The sequence below is a fragment of the Danio rerio genome, chromosome 22, assembly GCF_049306965.1.
Source record: "Danio rerio strain Tuebingen ecotype United States chromosome 22, GRCz12tu, whole genome shotgun sequence".
NCBI classification, from domain to species: domain Eukaryota; kingdom Metazoa; phylum Chordata; class Actinopteri; order Cypriniformes; family Danionidae; genus Danio; species Danio rerio.
The window spans coordinates 4,542,501-4,559,061 of NC_133197.1; the positions used below are offsets into that span (position 1 = coordinate 4,542,501).

General features: G+C 39.0%; 1 protein-coding gene across 3 annotated transcripts in view; it reads right to left on the reverse strand.

The window, feature by feature from the left end:
• The window catches only part of kdm4b (lysine (K)-specific demethylase 4B), an 89,896-nt gene that overhangs the window by 57,674 nt on the left and 15,661 nt on the right, over positions 1-16,561 (reverse strand). For all 3 annotated transcript variants that reach the window (XR_012397392.1, XR_012397393.1, NM_001082805.1), the window contains 1 exon segment: positions 1,946-1,995. Coding sequence is in view for 1 of the 3 variants with exons in the window: in NM_001082805.1 (NP_001076274.1) it covers positions 1,946-1,995 (50 nt within the window). In the remaining 2 variants the exon portion in view is untranslated.

The following is a 16,561-nucleotide window of genomic DNA, read 5'->3' on the forward strand; positions in this document are numbered from 1 at the left end:
GTTGAGAGAATTCGTCAAGCACACCTTTAAGACTCGCATATGTAAATGAGTTTAAACGCAGCTTGAACATTTCTTGAAATATCTCCAATTCCTTATGAATCGATGAAATTGGAGCAATAAAAAACAATTTCTATTAAATTTTTTTTCACATATTTTGACACTTACCAGCAAAAAAAGCAGCTTGTACATTTTGTGAAATATCTCACTTTTTCCTTTTGCACAAAAGGAGGAAAGTTTGTAGGAAAAAAGTATACTGTATAAATCTATACGATGCATTTAAACAGCCTCTTTCCCATTTCAGCCAATGGCACGTGAGCAGCTTGTACATTTTTGTGACATATATCAAGTCTCATTCATTTTTTGCAGAAAAAAGGAAAGATTTTAGGAAAAATGTATTTACTAAGATTCCCTAATGGACCATAGTGTTTTATATTTGTGTGTAAGTATATATATATATATATATATATATATATATATATATATATATATATATATATATATATATATATATATATATATATATATATATTATTGTGTTCAAACAGGTTCTTTCCTATTTAGCCAATGGCAAAAGAGCAGCTTGAACATTTAGTGAAATATCTCAAGTTCTTGAAAGTAAGTTAAGAAGCAAACGATTTATTCCCTTCTTTAGGGATACCTTTAAACTTGTATATGTAAATGAGTTTAAATGCAGCTTGAACATTCCATTAAACATCTCCAGATCCTGATGAACCAATGAGGTTCCTACTTAATTTAATTAGTTCCCATTTAATTCTGACACTATACCTTTATCTAAATAAATAATTTAATAAATGAATGAATGAATGAATGAATGTGTTTATATATTTATATATACATATAAACTATATAAACATATATATATATATATATATATATATATATATATATATATATATATATATATATATATATATATATATATATATATATATATATACACACACACACACACACCACACATACACACACACACACACACACACACACACACACACACACACACACACAGATACTGGCCACTTTATTAGGTACACCTGTCCAACTGCTTGTTAGCGAAAATTTCTGATCAGCCAATCACATGGCAGCAGCTCAATGCATTTAGACATGTAGACATGGTCAAGACGAACTGCTGCAGTTCAAAGCGAGCATCAGAATGGAGAAGAAAGAGGATTTAAGTGACTTTGAATGTGGCATGGTTGCTGGTGCCAGACGGGCTGGTATGAGTATTTCAGAAACTGTTGATCTACTAGGACTTTCAAGCACAAACATCTCTAGGGTTTACAGAGAATGATCCGACAAAGAGAAAATATCCAGTGAGCGCCAGTTCTGTGGGCGCAAATGCCTTGTTGATGCCAGAGCTCAGAGGAGAATGGCCAGACTGGTTCCAGCTGATAAAAAGGCAACAGTAAGAGTTCACTGAACTCAAACGACCTCCGCAGTCACCAGATCTCAATCCAATAGAGCACATTTGGGTTCTGGTGGAACGGGAGATTCACATCATGAATGTGCAGCCGACAAATCTGCAGCAACTGCTTGATGCTATCATGTCAATATGGAGCAAAATCTCTGAGGAATATATTCAGTACCTTGTTAAATCTATGCCACCAAGGATTGAGGCAGTTCTGAAGGCAAAAGGGGGACCAACGCGGTAGTAGTCAGATGTACCTAATAAAGTGGCCGGTCAGTGTGCTGCATTTAAACTGCATTTTTTCCCATTTTAGCCAATGCCAAGGGAGCAGCTTGAACATTTAGTGAAATATCTCAAGTTCTTGCAAGCAAGTTAATTGGTACAAGATTTATTCTCACTTCTTCAGGCACAGCTTCAAGACTCGTGTATGTAAATGAGCTCAGTTTTTAAATCGGCTGAGGCACGAGGTTTCGTTTCAGCTTGAAGACACGATAACAAACGGATGTGAGGTCTTACCTTGCGCCAGCCTCTCCAGCCTCTTGCCGTGCTCGGGAGGAATGGCATACCTGCGGTGAAGAGGAGGAAAAAAAAAACTAGATCAATTAATGGGATCAATAGAAAAGAGGAGAGAGAAAGACACTGGAGGGACGCGCAGCGAGACGCCTCTGAGAGAAGCAGCCTCTGATCATCACAGGCTTCTTCTGCAGCCCTCCGAAAACATAAAACACAGCCGTTTCTTTGCTCCGGGAAACACACAAAAGCACAAATTTCACCCCTATTTCACATTCAGCAGTCACACGCTGCTTTAAAGACAAAAGTGCTCAAATGTCACTAAGACAAAGCCTGGAAAATTACAGCGCGCCAGCCAATTCATTTTGCCTAATCGGCTCAAACATGCGCGCTAATAATTTTCCAGCCCAAATTGCAGACGGTGCTGCTTTAAATTTGCAATGATTTTGGTGTGGGGTGCGCTTTACTGAAGGGTTCAATTCGCTTGACGTTGTTATTGACATTGTCAGTATTAGTCTAATTATTTCCTCAAGTTTCCAGAGAGCCGAAACCCTCCTGAGGCTCCCGAACGCAAACGTGAATCCGGTGCATCACCCTTCCCTGGGTACCACCTCCAAAAATCACACAACCAGGAGGAACGCGTGCGTTTAGGACAGCGCCACACTGCCCTCTACTGGCGGCAGGTGGAGGAAAAAAAAACTGTAAGGATTTTATGGGCGAACGGCACTTTTTTTTTTTTTGGAGTTAAACACAGGCCAATTTCACAGCAGTGGTTTTCTCTACACGGACGCAGGATCATCTGAAAGTCAACTGAATACCAAGTGGACAGATTAAAAGGTTGTGTTTGTATGCAGCTGACGGGACGTGCAAGAAGAGGACTGTGCTTCATTTTAATGTGTTGAGGCTTCTTGATGAAAAAAAGTTGGAAAAGAGAGCAAATGATTGGGGATGGAAACTGAAAGAGCACCATGATTTAATGTGTGTACACTGGGACTGAATGGGAGACAAGCACAGGACCAAAAGAGACTGAATAACATGTATATATGTGGAAATATGGGGCGACTCGGTGGCGTAGTGTGTAGCACAATCGCCACACTGCAAGAAAGTCGCTGGTTCGAGCCCTGGCTGGATCAGTTGACATTTCTGTGTAGAGTCTCCCTGTGTTCATATGGGTTTTCTCCGGATGCTCCGGTTTACCCCACAGTCTAAAGACATGTGGTACAGGTTAGAGATCTGTGCGGAACTAAACTTTGAATCCCGCTCCCGCCCGCACCCACCAGGTTTTAGCCCAAAACTCGACCGCTCCCGCTTACATTCAGCATTTGTTGTCCCGCTGCCCGACCCGCCGCGCCCGATCCCGCTAAAGAGCGGGTGGGGAGAACAAAACCCAAAACCACCCAGCTATAGAGTCCAGACACCCTATAACAAGCTGTCTGTATAAACACACACACACATATAAGCATCAAGCACACACACAAAGGCAAAGCTCTCTCTCTCTCTCTCTCTCTCTCTCTCTCATTCGCGCACGCGCACACACACACACCTCTCATTCGCACATGTGCACACACACACACATAGCAACAAACCAGCTAAACACAGCATTGCGCTATTTCATTGACACACATACATACCTGTGCACGCTCGGGAGTCGGGAGCGAGATTGCTAGACGGCCCGCTCCCGTCCCAAATTAAACCCGTTACTGACCGCTCCCGCAATTTATTCGGAAATGCAGACCTCTAGTACAGGTGAATTTGGTAAGCTAAATTGGCCATAGGACTGCAACTGTGCGCTGTGTGAAACATATGTTGGATAAGTTGGCGGTTCATTGTGCTGTGGCGACCCCAGATTAATAAAGGGACTAAGCCGGAGAGAAAACTAATGAATGAATGAAATGAAGAAGTGAAAATATGGGTCTGAAAAGTGCTTAGTTTGGGGGTTCGACTTGGTGTGAGAAGAAAGGGCAAGAAAGGGCAAGCCTGGAAGGCCGGTCTACCCCCCATAGCAAATGTTTTCTGGCCCTGCTCTAGGCCACACAATAGCTGCGTCCTAAATTGCATACTTATGCACTATTCTACGCCATTTTGTAGTATAAATAGTGTAAGTAGTGCGTTCACACTGAAAACTATAAGTGCAAAAATAATAAGTGCACTTTAATTACCCGTATGATGCACTCATACAGCCGGTAAAATGAAGCGTGTAATGATGGACACTTCACGCACTCAACGACCGCAGGTTTGCTTACGTAGCGGAAGGGGCGGAGCTATCGGACGCACATGTTGAATAACTTTATTTATTTTGGATGGTGAAAGCAAAATTCTCCTACGAGAGTGATTATAGCGCCTCCCGATGGTGAATGCAATACTCACGGCAGGTATTATTTGATCATTCGGTCGTTTATTTCACTGATTTGGCAACCGTCAAACGTCATCAGGGAAACGGTTTGAATTTCCGCTTAGTAAAAAAACATTAGTGTGCCATTTGGGACGCCACTACATACACATACTATCCTGTTGAGTGTGTAAGTGCATAAGTACATAGTGCATGAGTGCATAGTGTATAGTGTGCCATTTGGGACGCAGCTAAAAAGTTTTCCCTCAGCCAAAGTATCGCAAAGAATAACAGTCCTGAAGTGGCCCATAACTGGGTTAAAGACAGGGGCCACACATGGGCCATAACCGACCTGAATCTTAGGCAACTTATCACCCTTAACTGGCCCTGAACTGGGCCAAACAGGTTTGTTATTGGTAGAGATTCTCAGCTACAAGTTCATACTTTACCCAGAAACCCCAAAAACTGAGCCATAACCCAGCCTAATGTTACCTAAACACTGTAAACAAGCGCTACACTGATCTGGGCCACACACCTCACATCCAAAACTGGCCCAAATGTGGTCACGGAGTGAAATTAGGAATTGGTCTCAGGACAGGTCTTCAAAAGTTGTCTTGAAACCAGCACTAAATATTAGAGGTGAGAATCCCCTACAGTGGCACGATGTTATCAAAATACCAGTTTGTGATACAATATTATTGTAAACTTAAATAAATTGCAATGTTTTACCTTTTTTCACCCGTAAAATGTAAGAAAAATAACAAATAAAAACAGTACGAAGCAATTGAGTGCGAATCATTGCCTTTTTTGGATGTATTACCTTTACCCAACTTTAAATTAAGTCCCCAAAAACAACTCTGTCGATAAAGGGTCACTTTATTTTGATGGTCTATTTGTTGAATTGAAGTTACTTTGCTAATTCTGATTAGTCTATAGGTAGACTGTTAGGTTAGGGTTGGGAATAGTGTAAGTGGACTTGCAAAGTCAGTTCCGTCAGTTGAATGTCTGTTGAAGGAGCAGTATCAACAGATATTAAGCAGACAGTCTACTAATACACAAATGGACCATCAAACAAAGTGTTACCCAATAAATAATATGTTATGCAAAGTTCATCTATCTCACTAAAAGTTTATTACTGCAGAGCGAAGGGTTTCATCGTCAAGAATGTTGTATGGAGCTTTCCACAATACCACCATGTCTATTTTAGAAACTTACTGCATACTCCAAAATAAAAAAACTCTCAAAACCACTAGTGAACTTCAAAAATGTATTGTAATTGTCAACTGAATAGCATAAAACATTGCTGATATATAATGATATGGGTGTCTGTGTTTCGATATACACCCCTAATAAACATGGAAGCAAGACACTTCCCATGTCTTGCATTTATTGACCGCATTGGGAACTGCCCCAAAACACCAAAGACAGAGCCATCGAGTAATCGAAAATCTTCCCGCAAGCGTCTCTTGAGCGTGAACTCTAAGGACACTGGTAGTAGTAAATTCAATATGGTGTTTGAGATGCCACCACCGATCAATAATAATTAGGTGCCTATTTCTTACAGATAAAAGCCGGATCTGATGAGTAGCGGTAATTAGGGTACAAACGCTTCCTGCCAGCAGGAGTATCTTTACACCCCAGTAACCCTGCCTGATCAAGCTGACAGTAACTCTATCTGGCAACCAAAAGTTGCAGAAGCTGGATTCGATCTGGAACTCTCTGGGGGAAGACGGCAAGTATTGACGAAAATCACACCGGGGCAGCAGAAGTCAAGCCAAATCTGTGGGGGTTCGACCTGGTGTGAGTTGAGGGGAAAGCCTCTAGTCCTTTGAGATTCCTCAAGCACCACCGGTATTAAGAAATTAACAAAAAAAAATCCAACAAACATGGTCTGAGACATGGATACTTTGGTTCCCGAGTGTATGTAAGGGATGCAACCCATTTACCTGGTTTACGACCCATGAAACAATTCTGTACTTCACTTCCCGATAGAGCTGTGAGAAGAAAAACAAACATTTATTCATGAACCATGATTCTCTCTCTAAAGATCCTGAATGCATTCCCAAAGTTTCAGAATCGATTCTGTAATTAATTTAGATACAGAAACAGCCACAGCTAGAAACAGGTCAATAATCATCGGACTAGTTTCACTTGGACAGCGTTGACCAAATGACGGTTTTACACCAGTAGAGAGGAAGACAGGAGTGTTCTGGGAGCAGAAAGAGAGGAGAAGTTTCAGCAAAGACCTCAAACTTGTGTCGCCGTGTGCAGTTTGGTAATATAGTCAGTTCACTTAACCACTAGGCTATCTGCGCCAACAGCCATGACTAAAGCCATGACATGATTTATACTTCTGCGTCAAGCGCACGCGTAGGCTACGGCACAGCCAACACGTTGACGCATAGCCCTACAACGTGGCACCTCTCAAAAAAATGTAACTACACAACGTAGTTGTGACGCGTAGTGCAAGCTCTGTGATTGGTCGGCTTGGTAGCTCTAACAAATCTGAGCGGGACTGAGAGCCGCACTAGCGGCGCGAGCCTAATGGAGCGTTTGTTTACAGGTGTGGAGTCTCATGAAGGAGCTCCAGATGAAAAGTTTTGTTTTGTGTTTACCTCATAGTTAAAGTTGTTGCACGTCTGCCGGTTCCTGCCTCAAAATGAGCGAGTTTGAGCCACTTGTACATTCAGGAAGTGTTCAGAAAGAACAAAACACAGGCGAAAAAACTCGACACAGAGACGCATTAACACCTCACTGCCAACTAGCATTTCAGAAGTGTTAATGCAGACCAACAGAGACAGCGTGCAGAAGTATAAATGCACAGCTACGCGCGTTGCATGCGCCGTGGGTTACACCGGTCACTTGACGCAGAAGTATACACCAGTTTTAAGGGTGTACTTACATTAGGTACCGTTCCCTTAAAACCATGTCGAAGTGAAATTGTCCCTCCCCCACTCTCGTGCGACGAGACACTGCATTTTGCCTTCCGAGCCGGAGCACGCTTACGTCATCGATGATGCAACTGTTCAGTTTGACAGAAGAGAAGCGCTCTCGCTCAGCACAGTGGAAATTGCTATTGTTTTGCATTATTTTTGGACGTTTGGGCTGTGGTGACATGCAGTGAAATATTTTGCCGAACAGATCCACCACCTTCGACACTTATAAGTTTTCATGAAAGTCCTCATGTTATACGTAATAAGAGGTTTGCTGAAGGTTCAGCTGACGTGCAGTGAAGGGTTTGCGTCTTTAAGACACTATGACAGTTGGAAGTGACGTTGTATCGAGGGTCAGGTGCATGCACTCACACTAGAAGCGAACCACGCCAAAGCCCAACTGTTATGGCTGTTGCCTATCTGTGCCTGTGCGTGTATGTTATGTCGTCACTCACTGTTTGTTTCCTAGAGTCTGGCCCACCTTTGCGCACATATGGCAAGTTGCGCTATTTGCAAATTGGCTTTAAATATGGACCAACAAGCGGAGACAAGGGAGACTTCACAGCCAGCCATCAAGCTTCTTTTATTTTCTTTAATTTCCTTAAGTCTTACTTTATTATGCTTTGTAATTGTTGGATTGTTTAGTCCTAGGTTAGTGCTGTATATTTTTTGGAGAACGTGAGTTTTGATTCTTTATTCATTCTTGCTTAGCTGTGACACATGATTTGTCTGATTGTTTTGGTTGTAATAAATGTACTAGTTTAGACAACCTAATTCATGTGTACGGTTTATGTTGCGTTCCCTTGATGGATTAACTCTTTTGTGTTTGAAAAAAGGATTCGCAACACCAACCAAACCATGTTTTGGCACACGTCTTCCAACCGAGCTAGGGCCAGCCAGCTGAATCGCGGCTGGGCACAATTCAGAGCACACACACTTGTCAAACAAACTGGGAAATGCATCCAGGCATGGTACGGATAGCCTAGTGTGAGTGCACTCTAAACTTTTACATGTCCTGTGTAGTGCTTCGAAATGTGCATTTTTGTTTGGCGCAAGACCTAATTTGAACTGAAACATAAAGCAGGGCAGAACAGAGTAGCTCCTCCCCTCTTACAAAAAAAAAAAAACAGCCAATAGTGCTTCACTTTTATCACAGCTCTGCCAGAGAGAGTGGTTGAGCTCAAGTGCATAAAACAATAGTGTCTTGAAGGGGGCAGGACATGTCAGACACTAGAGAGCATTTGATAGGTCAGAATTAATGACTTTAATGAGAGTGACTTAACAAAAAAAAAACATTGATCCATTTAGGCAGAAGTGCCAGAGCCATACCACCCTGCGGCTCAAGACTGAAGCTAAGCAGGGCTGAGCCTGGTCAGTACCTGGATGGGAATTCACATGGGAAAACTCGGTTGCTGTTGAAATTGGTGTTAGTGAGGCCAGGCAAAGGGCTCTCGACCTGCAGTCTGTGTGGATCCTAATGCCCAGTATAGTGAAGGGGACACAATTCTGTCAGTGAGTGCCGTCTTTCGGTTAACACGTTAAACCGAGGTCCTGACTCTCTATGGTCCTTAAAAATTCCATGGCACTTCTTGAAAAGAGTAGGGGTGTAACCCCGGTGTCCTGGCCAAATTCTCTCCATCAGCCTTTACCCATCATGGCCTCCACCAAATTGGCTGTATCACGGTCTCTCCACTCCACCTATAGCTGGTGTGTGGTGAGCCGACTGGTGCCGTTGTCTTTCGGCTGCCGTCGCATCATCTAAGTGGATGCTGCACACTGGTGGTGGTGTGGAGAGACCCCCCTCATGACTCTGAAGCGCTTTGGGTGTATAACCATACACGCTAAATGCGCGATATAAATACACATTACATTTATATTACATTACAGAAGTGGCAACCTGTGACAAGCTTTGGATATATCTCCCTAATGCAAATTATGTTGTTGTTTTGGGGCACACTAGGTTACAGATATCCTTAAGACTAACATATTGACAATGAGACACTGAGACTTCAAGGGGACTTTAAAGAAATCATAAAAATGCCAATTCTGGTTAAAATGTGAAGTTGGAAGCATTTAAGTAGTCAAAGAAATGTCGGCGCCAGTGGTGTAGTGGTTAGTGCGTCGACACATGCACTCCGGTGCTCGCGGCGACCCGGGTTCGATTCCGCCTCGCGGTCCTATGCCGATCCTTCCCCTCTCTCTGCTCCCCATGCTTTCCTGTCAATTCTCTCTACTGTCCTGTCAAAAATAAAGGTGAAAACCCCGAAAAAAATAATAACACAACAAAAAAAGTAGCCAAAGCAATAGAAAGCAATGTAGTTCAAGGATCGCTTTTGGAATTGAATCATGACCCCCAGAATCGGGAATTCCGTCATGAAGTATCCTTAAATATTTCTATCCTACTTCCCAAATGCAGTCTCTCTCTCCAGATCCATGACACCGACACGAAACCCCTACCTGCCAAACGGCATCGACGCCACCGCCAGCGTTGAGATTTTATTTGTCATCGTCTTGAAGAGGACAGGAACAAGAAAACAAGCAATAAGACTCGAGCTATCCCCTCAGCTGTGGCGCTCCCTTTCACAGCGATTATTTCCGGCAGCGTGCGCACCACTTTGGGCCACTCCGCAATCTTTAAGAATCTGACACTAGATCTCAGGAGGCGGCGAGAATTATGACTTTGATGGGAGGAGAGTTGGAGGCGAATGAAGTTAATTTCACAGTGGCTGAGCAGAGGGTTAGGCAAACAGCTACCACACACACTTTAACATACTGTAATTACCAGAAAAGTAAAACGGATTCAATTTCAAAAAGCGGAAGGGGGTGTTTTTGGTGGGGAGGACGAGCGCACGCATAGTTGCATTAAGCCGAGTTGATGGGTGAGTAAATTTTCTCCTCTTTCCTTTTTTTTCTCTCTCTCTCATTCTCCAAGCAAGAGTCTTGCCGTTTATGCGGGAGAAGCGGCGGAAAGTTAACTTGAGATAAGGCCTCCAGAGAGCGAGGGAAAGAGAGAATGCTTAGCTAGAGACATCAAGAGCTAACACTTCAGAGGGAGAGATACGAGGACACAGAAGAAATGGAGACGGAAAGATACTCAAGAGAGCAAGCAAGGCTTACGCAAGACCTCTCAGAGAATCACGGTTTTGCAGTCGTATCCATTTGGACACCTGTGCGCCCCCGAACATGCTACGACCCTTTTACATGATTCACGTCAACGCAATCCAAGAGGGGACGAGCGTCAGGCAATTGCGTTAAATCTGGGACTAATGCAACTTTTAAAACAGGAGTCCTTGATGGTACCGCGTCCATTTGCATTCACTGTTGAGGGTTCCCACGTCTTTTGATTAGGGATTAAGACTCTCATTCAAGCACTTGCACATTAAGATTCTCCCCATTTCGCAGTTCCAGGACCTTTTTCTATCCTAGAAAACATTTGCTCTAAAGTTCTCTGATGTTCCTGTGATGGTGGGACCCCTGCTGTTTACCGCGTATGCTTCCTACTTTCTAAAATAATAAAACCTTCCCTTTCATGATGCAATCGATTATGCTTCTCAAGCCACGAGTGACGCATTTGTTGAAGCTCCCTCACCTGGCACTTTAAAGTTCCCACAAAGATGCGACAATAACATCTTTAACCCCTTAACTGTCACAGTCCTGCTTAAGTTTACATCACTACACTGCCATTAAATCTTAATCTTGACAAACCATATATTAATCATCGGACAAGACTTCTGAATGCATATTTTACACTTTTGGAAGAGTAATAGATTAAAACCTATTTACTGTCACGCTACAAACTGTGGGAATATTTGCGGTTGCATATTTAAACCACAAACATAAAGCAATCATAACAACTCATATATTATTTAAAGGCCTAAAATCTTCCATATCTGGTGATGGATATTGATAGATATTCCTGAGCAATGAATATTTATTTATTTGCGACAAGGATACCCAGAATTGTAAAACATTACTTTGCTAAAAATATATAGAAAATTCTCCATCAATTTCCAGATATTTCTCCATCAATTTCCAGATATTTCTCCATCAATTTCCAGATATTTCTCCATCAATTTCCAGATATTTCTCCATCAATTTCCAGATATTTCTCCATCAATTTCCAGATATTTCTCCATCAATTTCCAGATATTTCTCCATCAATTTCCAGATATTTATCCATCATTTTCCAGATATTTCTCAACGAATTTCCAAATATTTCTCCATGAATTTCCAGATATTTTTTTTATCAATTTACAGATATTTCTCCATTAATTTCCAGATATTTCTCCATCAATTTCCAGATATTTATCCATTAATTTCCAAATATTTCTCCATGAATTTCCAGATATTTTTTTTATCAATTTACAGATATTTCTCCATTAATTTCCAGATATTTCTCCATCAATTTCCAGATATTTATCCATCATTTTCCAGATATTTCTCAACGAATTTCCAAATATTTCTCCATTAATTTCCAGATATTTCTCCATCAATTTCCAGATATTTATCCATTAATTTCCAAATATTTCTTTATCAATTTCCAGATATTTCTTAATCAATTTCCAAATATTTCTCCATCAATTTACAGATATTTCTCCATCATTTTCCAGACATTTCTCAACGAATTTCCAAATATTTCTCCATGAATTTCCAGATATTTTTTTATCAATTTCCAGATATTTCTCCATTAATTTCCAGATAATTTTTTATCAATTTCCAGATATTTATCCATCAATTTCCAAATATTTCTCCATCAATTTCCAAATATTTCTCCATCAATTTCCAAATATTTCTCCATCAATTTCCAAATATTTCTCCATCAATTTCCAGATATTTATCCATTAATTTCCAAATATTTCTTTATCAATTTAGAGATATTTCTTTATCAATTTCCAAATATTTCATTTCTCCATAAATTTCCAAATATTTCTTCATCAATTTCCAAATATTTCTTCATCAATTTCCAGATATTTATCCATTAATTTCCAAATATTTCTTTATCAATTTCCAGATATTTTTTTTATCAATTTACAGATATTTCTCCATTAATTTCCAGATAATTCTTTATCAATTTCCAGATATTTCTCCATCAATTTCCAAATATTTCTTCAACAATTTCCAAATATTTCTTCATCAATTTCCAGATATTTATCCATTAATTTCCAAATATTTCTTTATCAATTTAAAGATATTTCTTTATCAATTTCCAAATATTTCTCCATCAATTTACAGATATTTCCTAATCAATTTCCAAATATTTCTCCATCAATTTCCAAATATTTCTCCATTAATTTCCAAATATTTCTCCATCAATTTACAGATATTTCCTAATCAATTTCCAAATATTTCTCCATCAATTTACAAATATTTCTCCATCAATTTACAGACATTTCTCTATCAATTTCCAGATATTTATCCGTCATTTTCCATATATTTTTCAATGAATTTCCAAATATTTCTCCATGAATTTCCAAATATTTCTTCATCAATTTACTGATATTTCTCCATCAATTACCAGATGTTTGTCCTTTAAGCAGTTTCATAAGTACACAGATGATACTGATAATCACATACTGTGATTTATGCACACGATAAAACAAAAGAACTGGTGCCACAAATGTATCCCCACAATGATGAAAATCTTAGTTTAATTAGTTCCGTTTAACATAAAATAATCAGAAAAGTGGCTGTTTTTATTTAAAAATGATCACATCTTCATTCAACGAGCGGACCCTTTCTTTCTCGAAATCCTTGATTGGCTACTGCTTTCCAGACTGATTAAAAGACACGAGACACACACACAGACTCGCTTTGTGCAACAACCCGAGACACGAGAAAAAAACAGCTGCACGTAATGAACGCTCGGTTTGAGAACAACAGGAGCTTCTTCAAGACGACACAAGCCAAGGGCATCGGGGAGTAGTGCGCAAGTATGCAAAACACACTTGCATCCTTCACGAAAAGGAAGAAAAAAAGTGACGTACGCAAGAGGGAAAAGATAAAACACAATAAACTAGAAAGTGGAGACAGAGCAGAGGGAAAAAAAATGTCTATCGGCAAGCTCACACGTGGAAAAAGAAAACTAGAAGCAGGTTTATTTGAACTCTTCCAGCACTGGAAACACACCCAGCTAGAAAACGGTGTATCCTCAACCTCCAAATACAGTATGGAAACAGTCTCCCCTCAAGTACACAGAGCAAACTCGAGGGAAACAAACAAACGTGATTTAGCTTTCAGTTCAGGGTTGTTGTGCTTCATTCACATGTCTTTAAGTGGGCTCAAAATGCTCCCTTTACTACACATTTATACTATGAACAACATGGCAAACACTTCAACGTATGATGCATGTTTAAGCGCACGATACACGGTTATCTCATTTACGTGCACTCCAGAGGATTCGGTGCGTCTGGAATGATTTGCTCCGTTATAAAGAGCCCGTCGTGAGCGTGAATGCTGTAAGATACAGTGAGACAAAGCATACATGATTCATCTTTCTCGATGACATCATTCTGAACAGCTGATGGGAATGACAACAGCTCCCCCGTGTGGACAAAAGTGGGATTACATTTGGTTTCAGTCATACTAAGCCCACAGAAATGCTTAAAAACAGATTAGTAGTGTAAAATAAAGCATGAAAGAGAGTTTATTGGGGGTTTTAAATGTGGATTTTGATATACTCAATTAATTAATTAATTAGACAATACAAAACTAGGGAGTAAATTGCAGATTTTTTTTTTATTCGCACAAAATAATTTATTATCCCCCCATGTTATTTGGATTTTGCACACAGCATTTAACAGAAAAGCCTGTATGTTGTTTTATTAGACAAAATCTGTTCAAATTAGTGTTGTTCTTCAATTTACAAAAGCAATTTGATACATTAAATCATAACATCTTATTAACCCTTGTGTATTGTTCAAATATACTACTCTTTCATTGTGTTAGGGGCTGTTTTTGCCCCATTGACATTTTTTGACAGACAGCACATACTCATGCATTTGTGATTGTTGGTGGTTTCCTCTATTGGGAAGAGCTACAATTTGTCATTTTTACTGTTGATCATCAGTTGACAGCATTAACCCTTTAGATAGGCCTGTGCAAAAATGTTTCTGGCTTTTATATGGAGTTCTGAGTAGTAAAAGAGCAGATTATAGTGTGTGTGTGTGTGTGTGTGTGTGTGTGTGTGTGTGTGTGTGTGTGTGTGTGTGTGTGTGTGTGTGTGTAAAAATACACTTACCATGTTTACTGTGTTCTGAGAGTCACACTATACTCCATTTAACCATATAGTTTTTTTATCCAGAAACTACGCTTTTGGGGGGGGGGGTTTTGTACTTAAACTGATGCTCATCAGTAAAAATTTGCAAATTTACCTCAATTAACCAGCAACAATCAAGAATGCATGATTATATGGTGTCCTGGATTTGCAAACAAAAATGTGTTTATAATGGTCAATGGGGCAAAATCAACCCCCAACATAATGAAAGGGGAGTCAATTTGCCAAGAGTATTAATGGATTCTTTTACATTTTCAAAGCTTTTTCCCAAAATGTGCATCAAAATGAGGTTTGTCACCAATAATCATTCCATATGCTGAAATACAGAGAAAGTTGTAGCCAAATTTAGACACAAAATCACCCCAGAGTGGATGAAAACACCCATGACAGCACTTAAGAGTTAACTTAATTATCATATTTTCATTTTTCGAAAGATTTTTTAAAACAAATGAAGTTTTATCTTACATCAAGGAAACGGTTTATTCAGATTAAAACACATTTATCTTCTCTGCTCTGCAGGGGTCGATACTAGGACCCTTACTTTTTAGTTTGTACATAAATTTCCAGATGTTTGTCAATCAAACGTTTTCAAATGTGCACAGAGGATACTGTGATTCTGAGAAATCTGCAAATATAACTGCAAAACATGCTTTTCTTACTTTGTTTAATGCTTTTCTAAGAGTTTTTGTCTTGTTTCCATCTATAAATTCTTAAATCCTGCAGCATTCGAGACAAAACATCTTGCTTTCAAAAACAACATGTAAAAATTAAGCGAGTCTTTCCTTAAAAGAAGCTAAATAATCTTAGGAACAAGATTATTTGGAGGTTATTCATTGTTTATATTTAATTTTGAAAATATTTTTGGCTTTTCTAGAAAATCCTTGATTTAAGACGTTTTTGATATTTGTACTATAAATGAGAAAAATATAAGAAAAGGTTTAACACAAAAGGTTCAAAGGAGTGGCTGTAATCATTTTCACATTTTAAAGGAGTAAGAAACTCAAGCAGAAATATTAGTTTTATATATCTGATTTTTAAATGATCAAATAAAATAAAATAAATGCACTTTATAAAACAAAAGTAGCTGATTCAACCCCATTTATCTACTGTATTGTGCAACAGGGGTCAACCCTAGGCCCCTTACTTTTTAATTTCTACATTAATTTCCAGATGTTTGTCTTTTAGATATTAACTAATATACGCAAATGATACTGAGATTTACGTTTGATAAAACAAAAGAAGTGGTGGCACTTTAAGTGAAAGTGAAAGTTAAGTGAAAGTGAAAGTCAATTGTTTGAATATTGTTTAACCAGTGCTGTTTATTTAATTTAATCTCAAAAAGAAGGAAGAAGTTCAAGCAGAAATATTAGTGTCTTACATCAGATTTCAAAAGATCAGATTAAATGAAACTAAATTTACATTATTATAAAATATGAATAGGGGACGAAAACATGTCTATCTTCTTGAAGAGATTGTGCTACAAGAGTTTCACACAGGTTAACCCTAGGAGCCTTACTTTTAAGTTTGTACATTAATTTCCAGATGTTTGTTTTTCAGATATTTTCAAATGTAAACAGACAAAATTGAGATTTATAATACAACAAAAGAACTGGTGGCACAAAAAAAATAAATCACAATGTCAAACAAATCTTGGTGTAAGTGAAAGTAAATAGTTTGAATATTGCTTGACCAGTGCTGTTTAACATAACATGTTCAGAAGAGTGGCTGTATTTATTTAATTTCAAAAAGGAAGAAAGAAGTTTAAGCAGAAATATTAGTGTCTAACATTAGATTAAAATTGATGAGATTTAATGAAACTAAATTCGCTTTATTAAAAAATATGAACAGCGAAATAAAACGCATCTATCTTCTTCAAGAGATTGTGCTAAAGGTGTTCCACAGGGTTCAATCCTAGGACCCTTACTTTTTAATTTGTACATTAATTTCCAAATGATATTGAGAGAAGAACTGCTGGCACAAAAATAAAGCACCACAATGTCAAAAAAAAAAATTCTTGGTTTAAGTGAAACTGAAAGTAAACTGTTTGAATATTGTTAAACCAGTGCTGTTTAACATAACATGTTCAG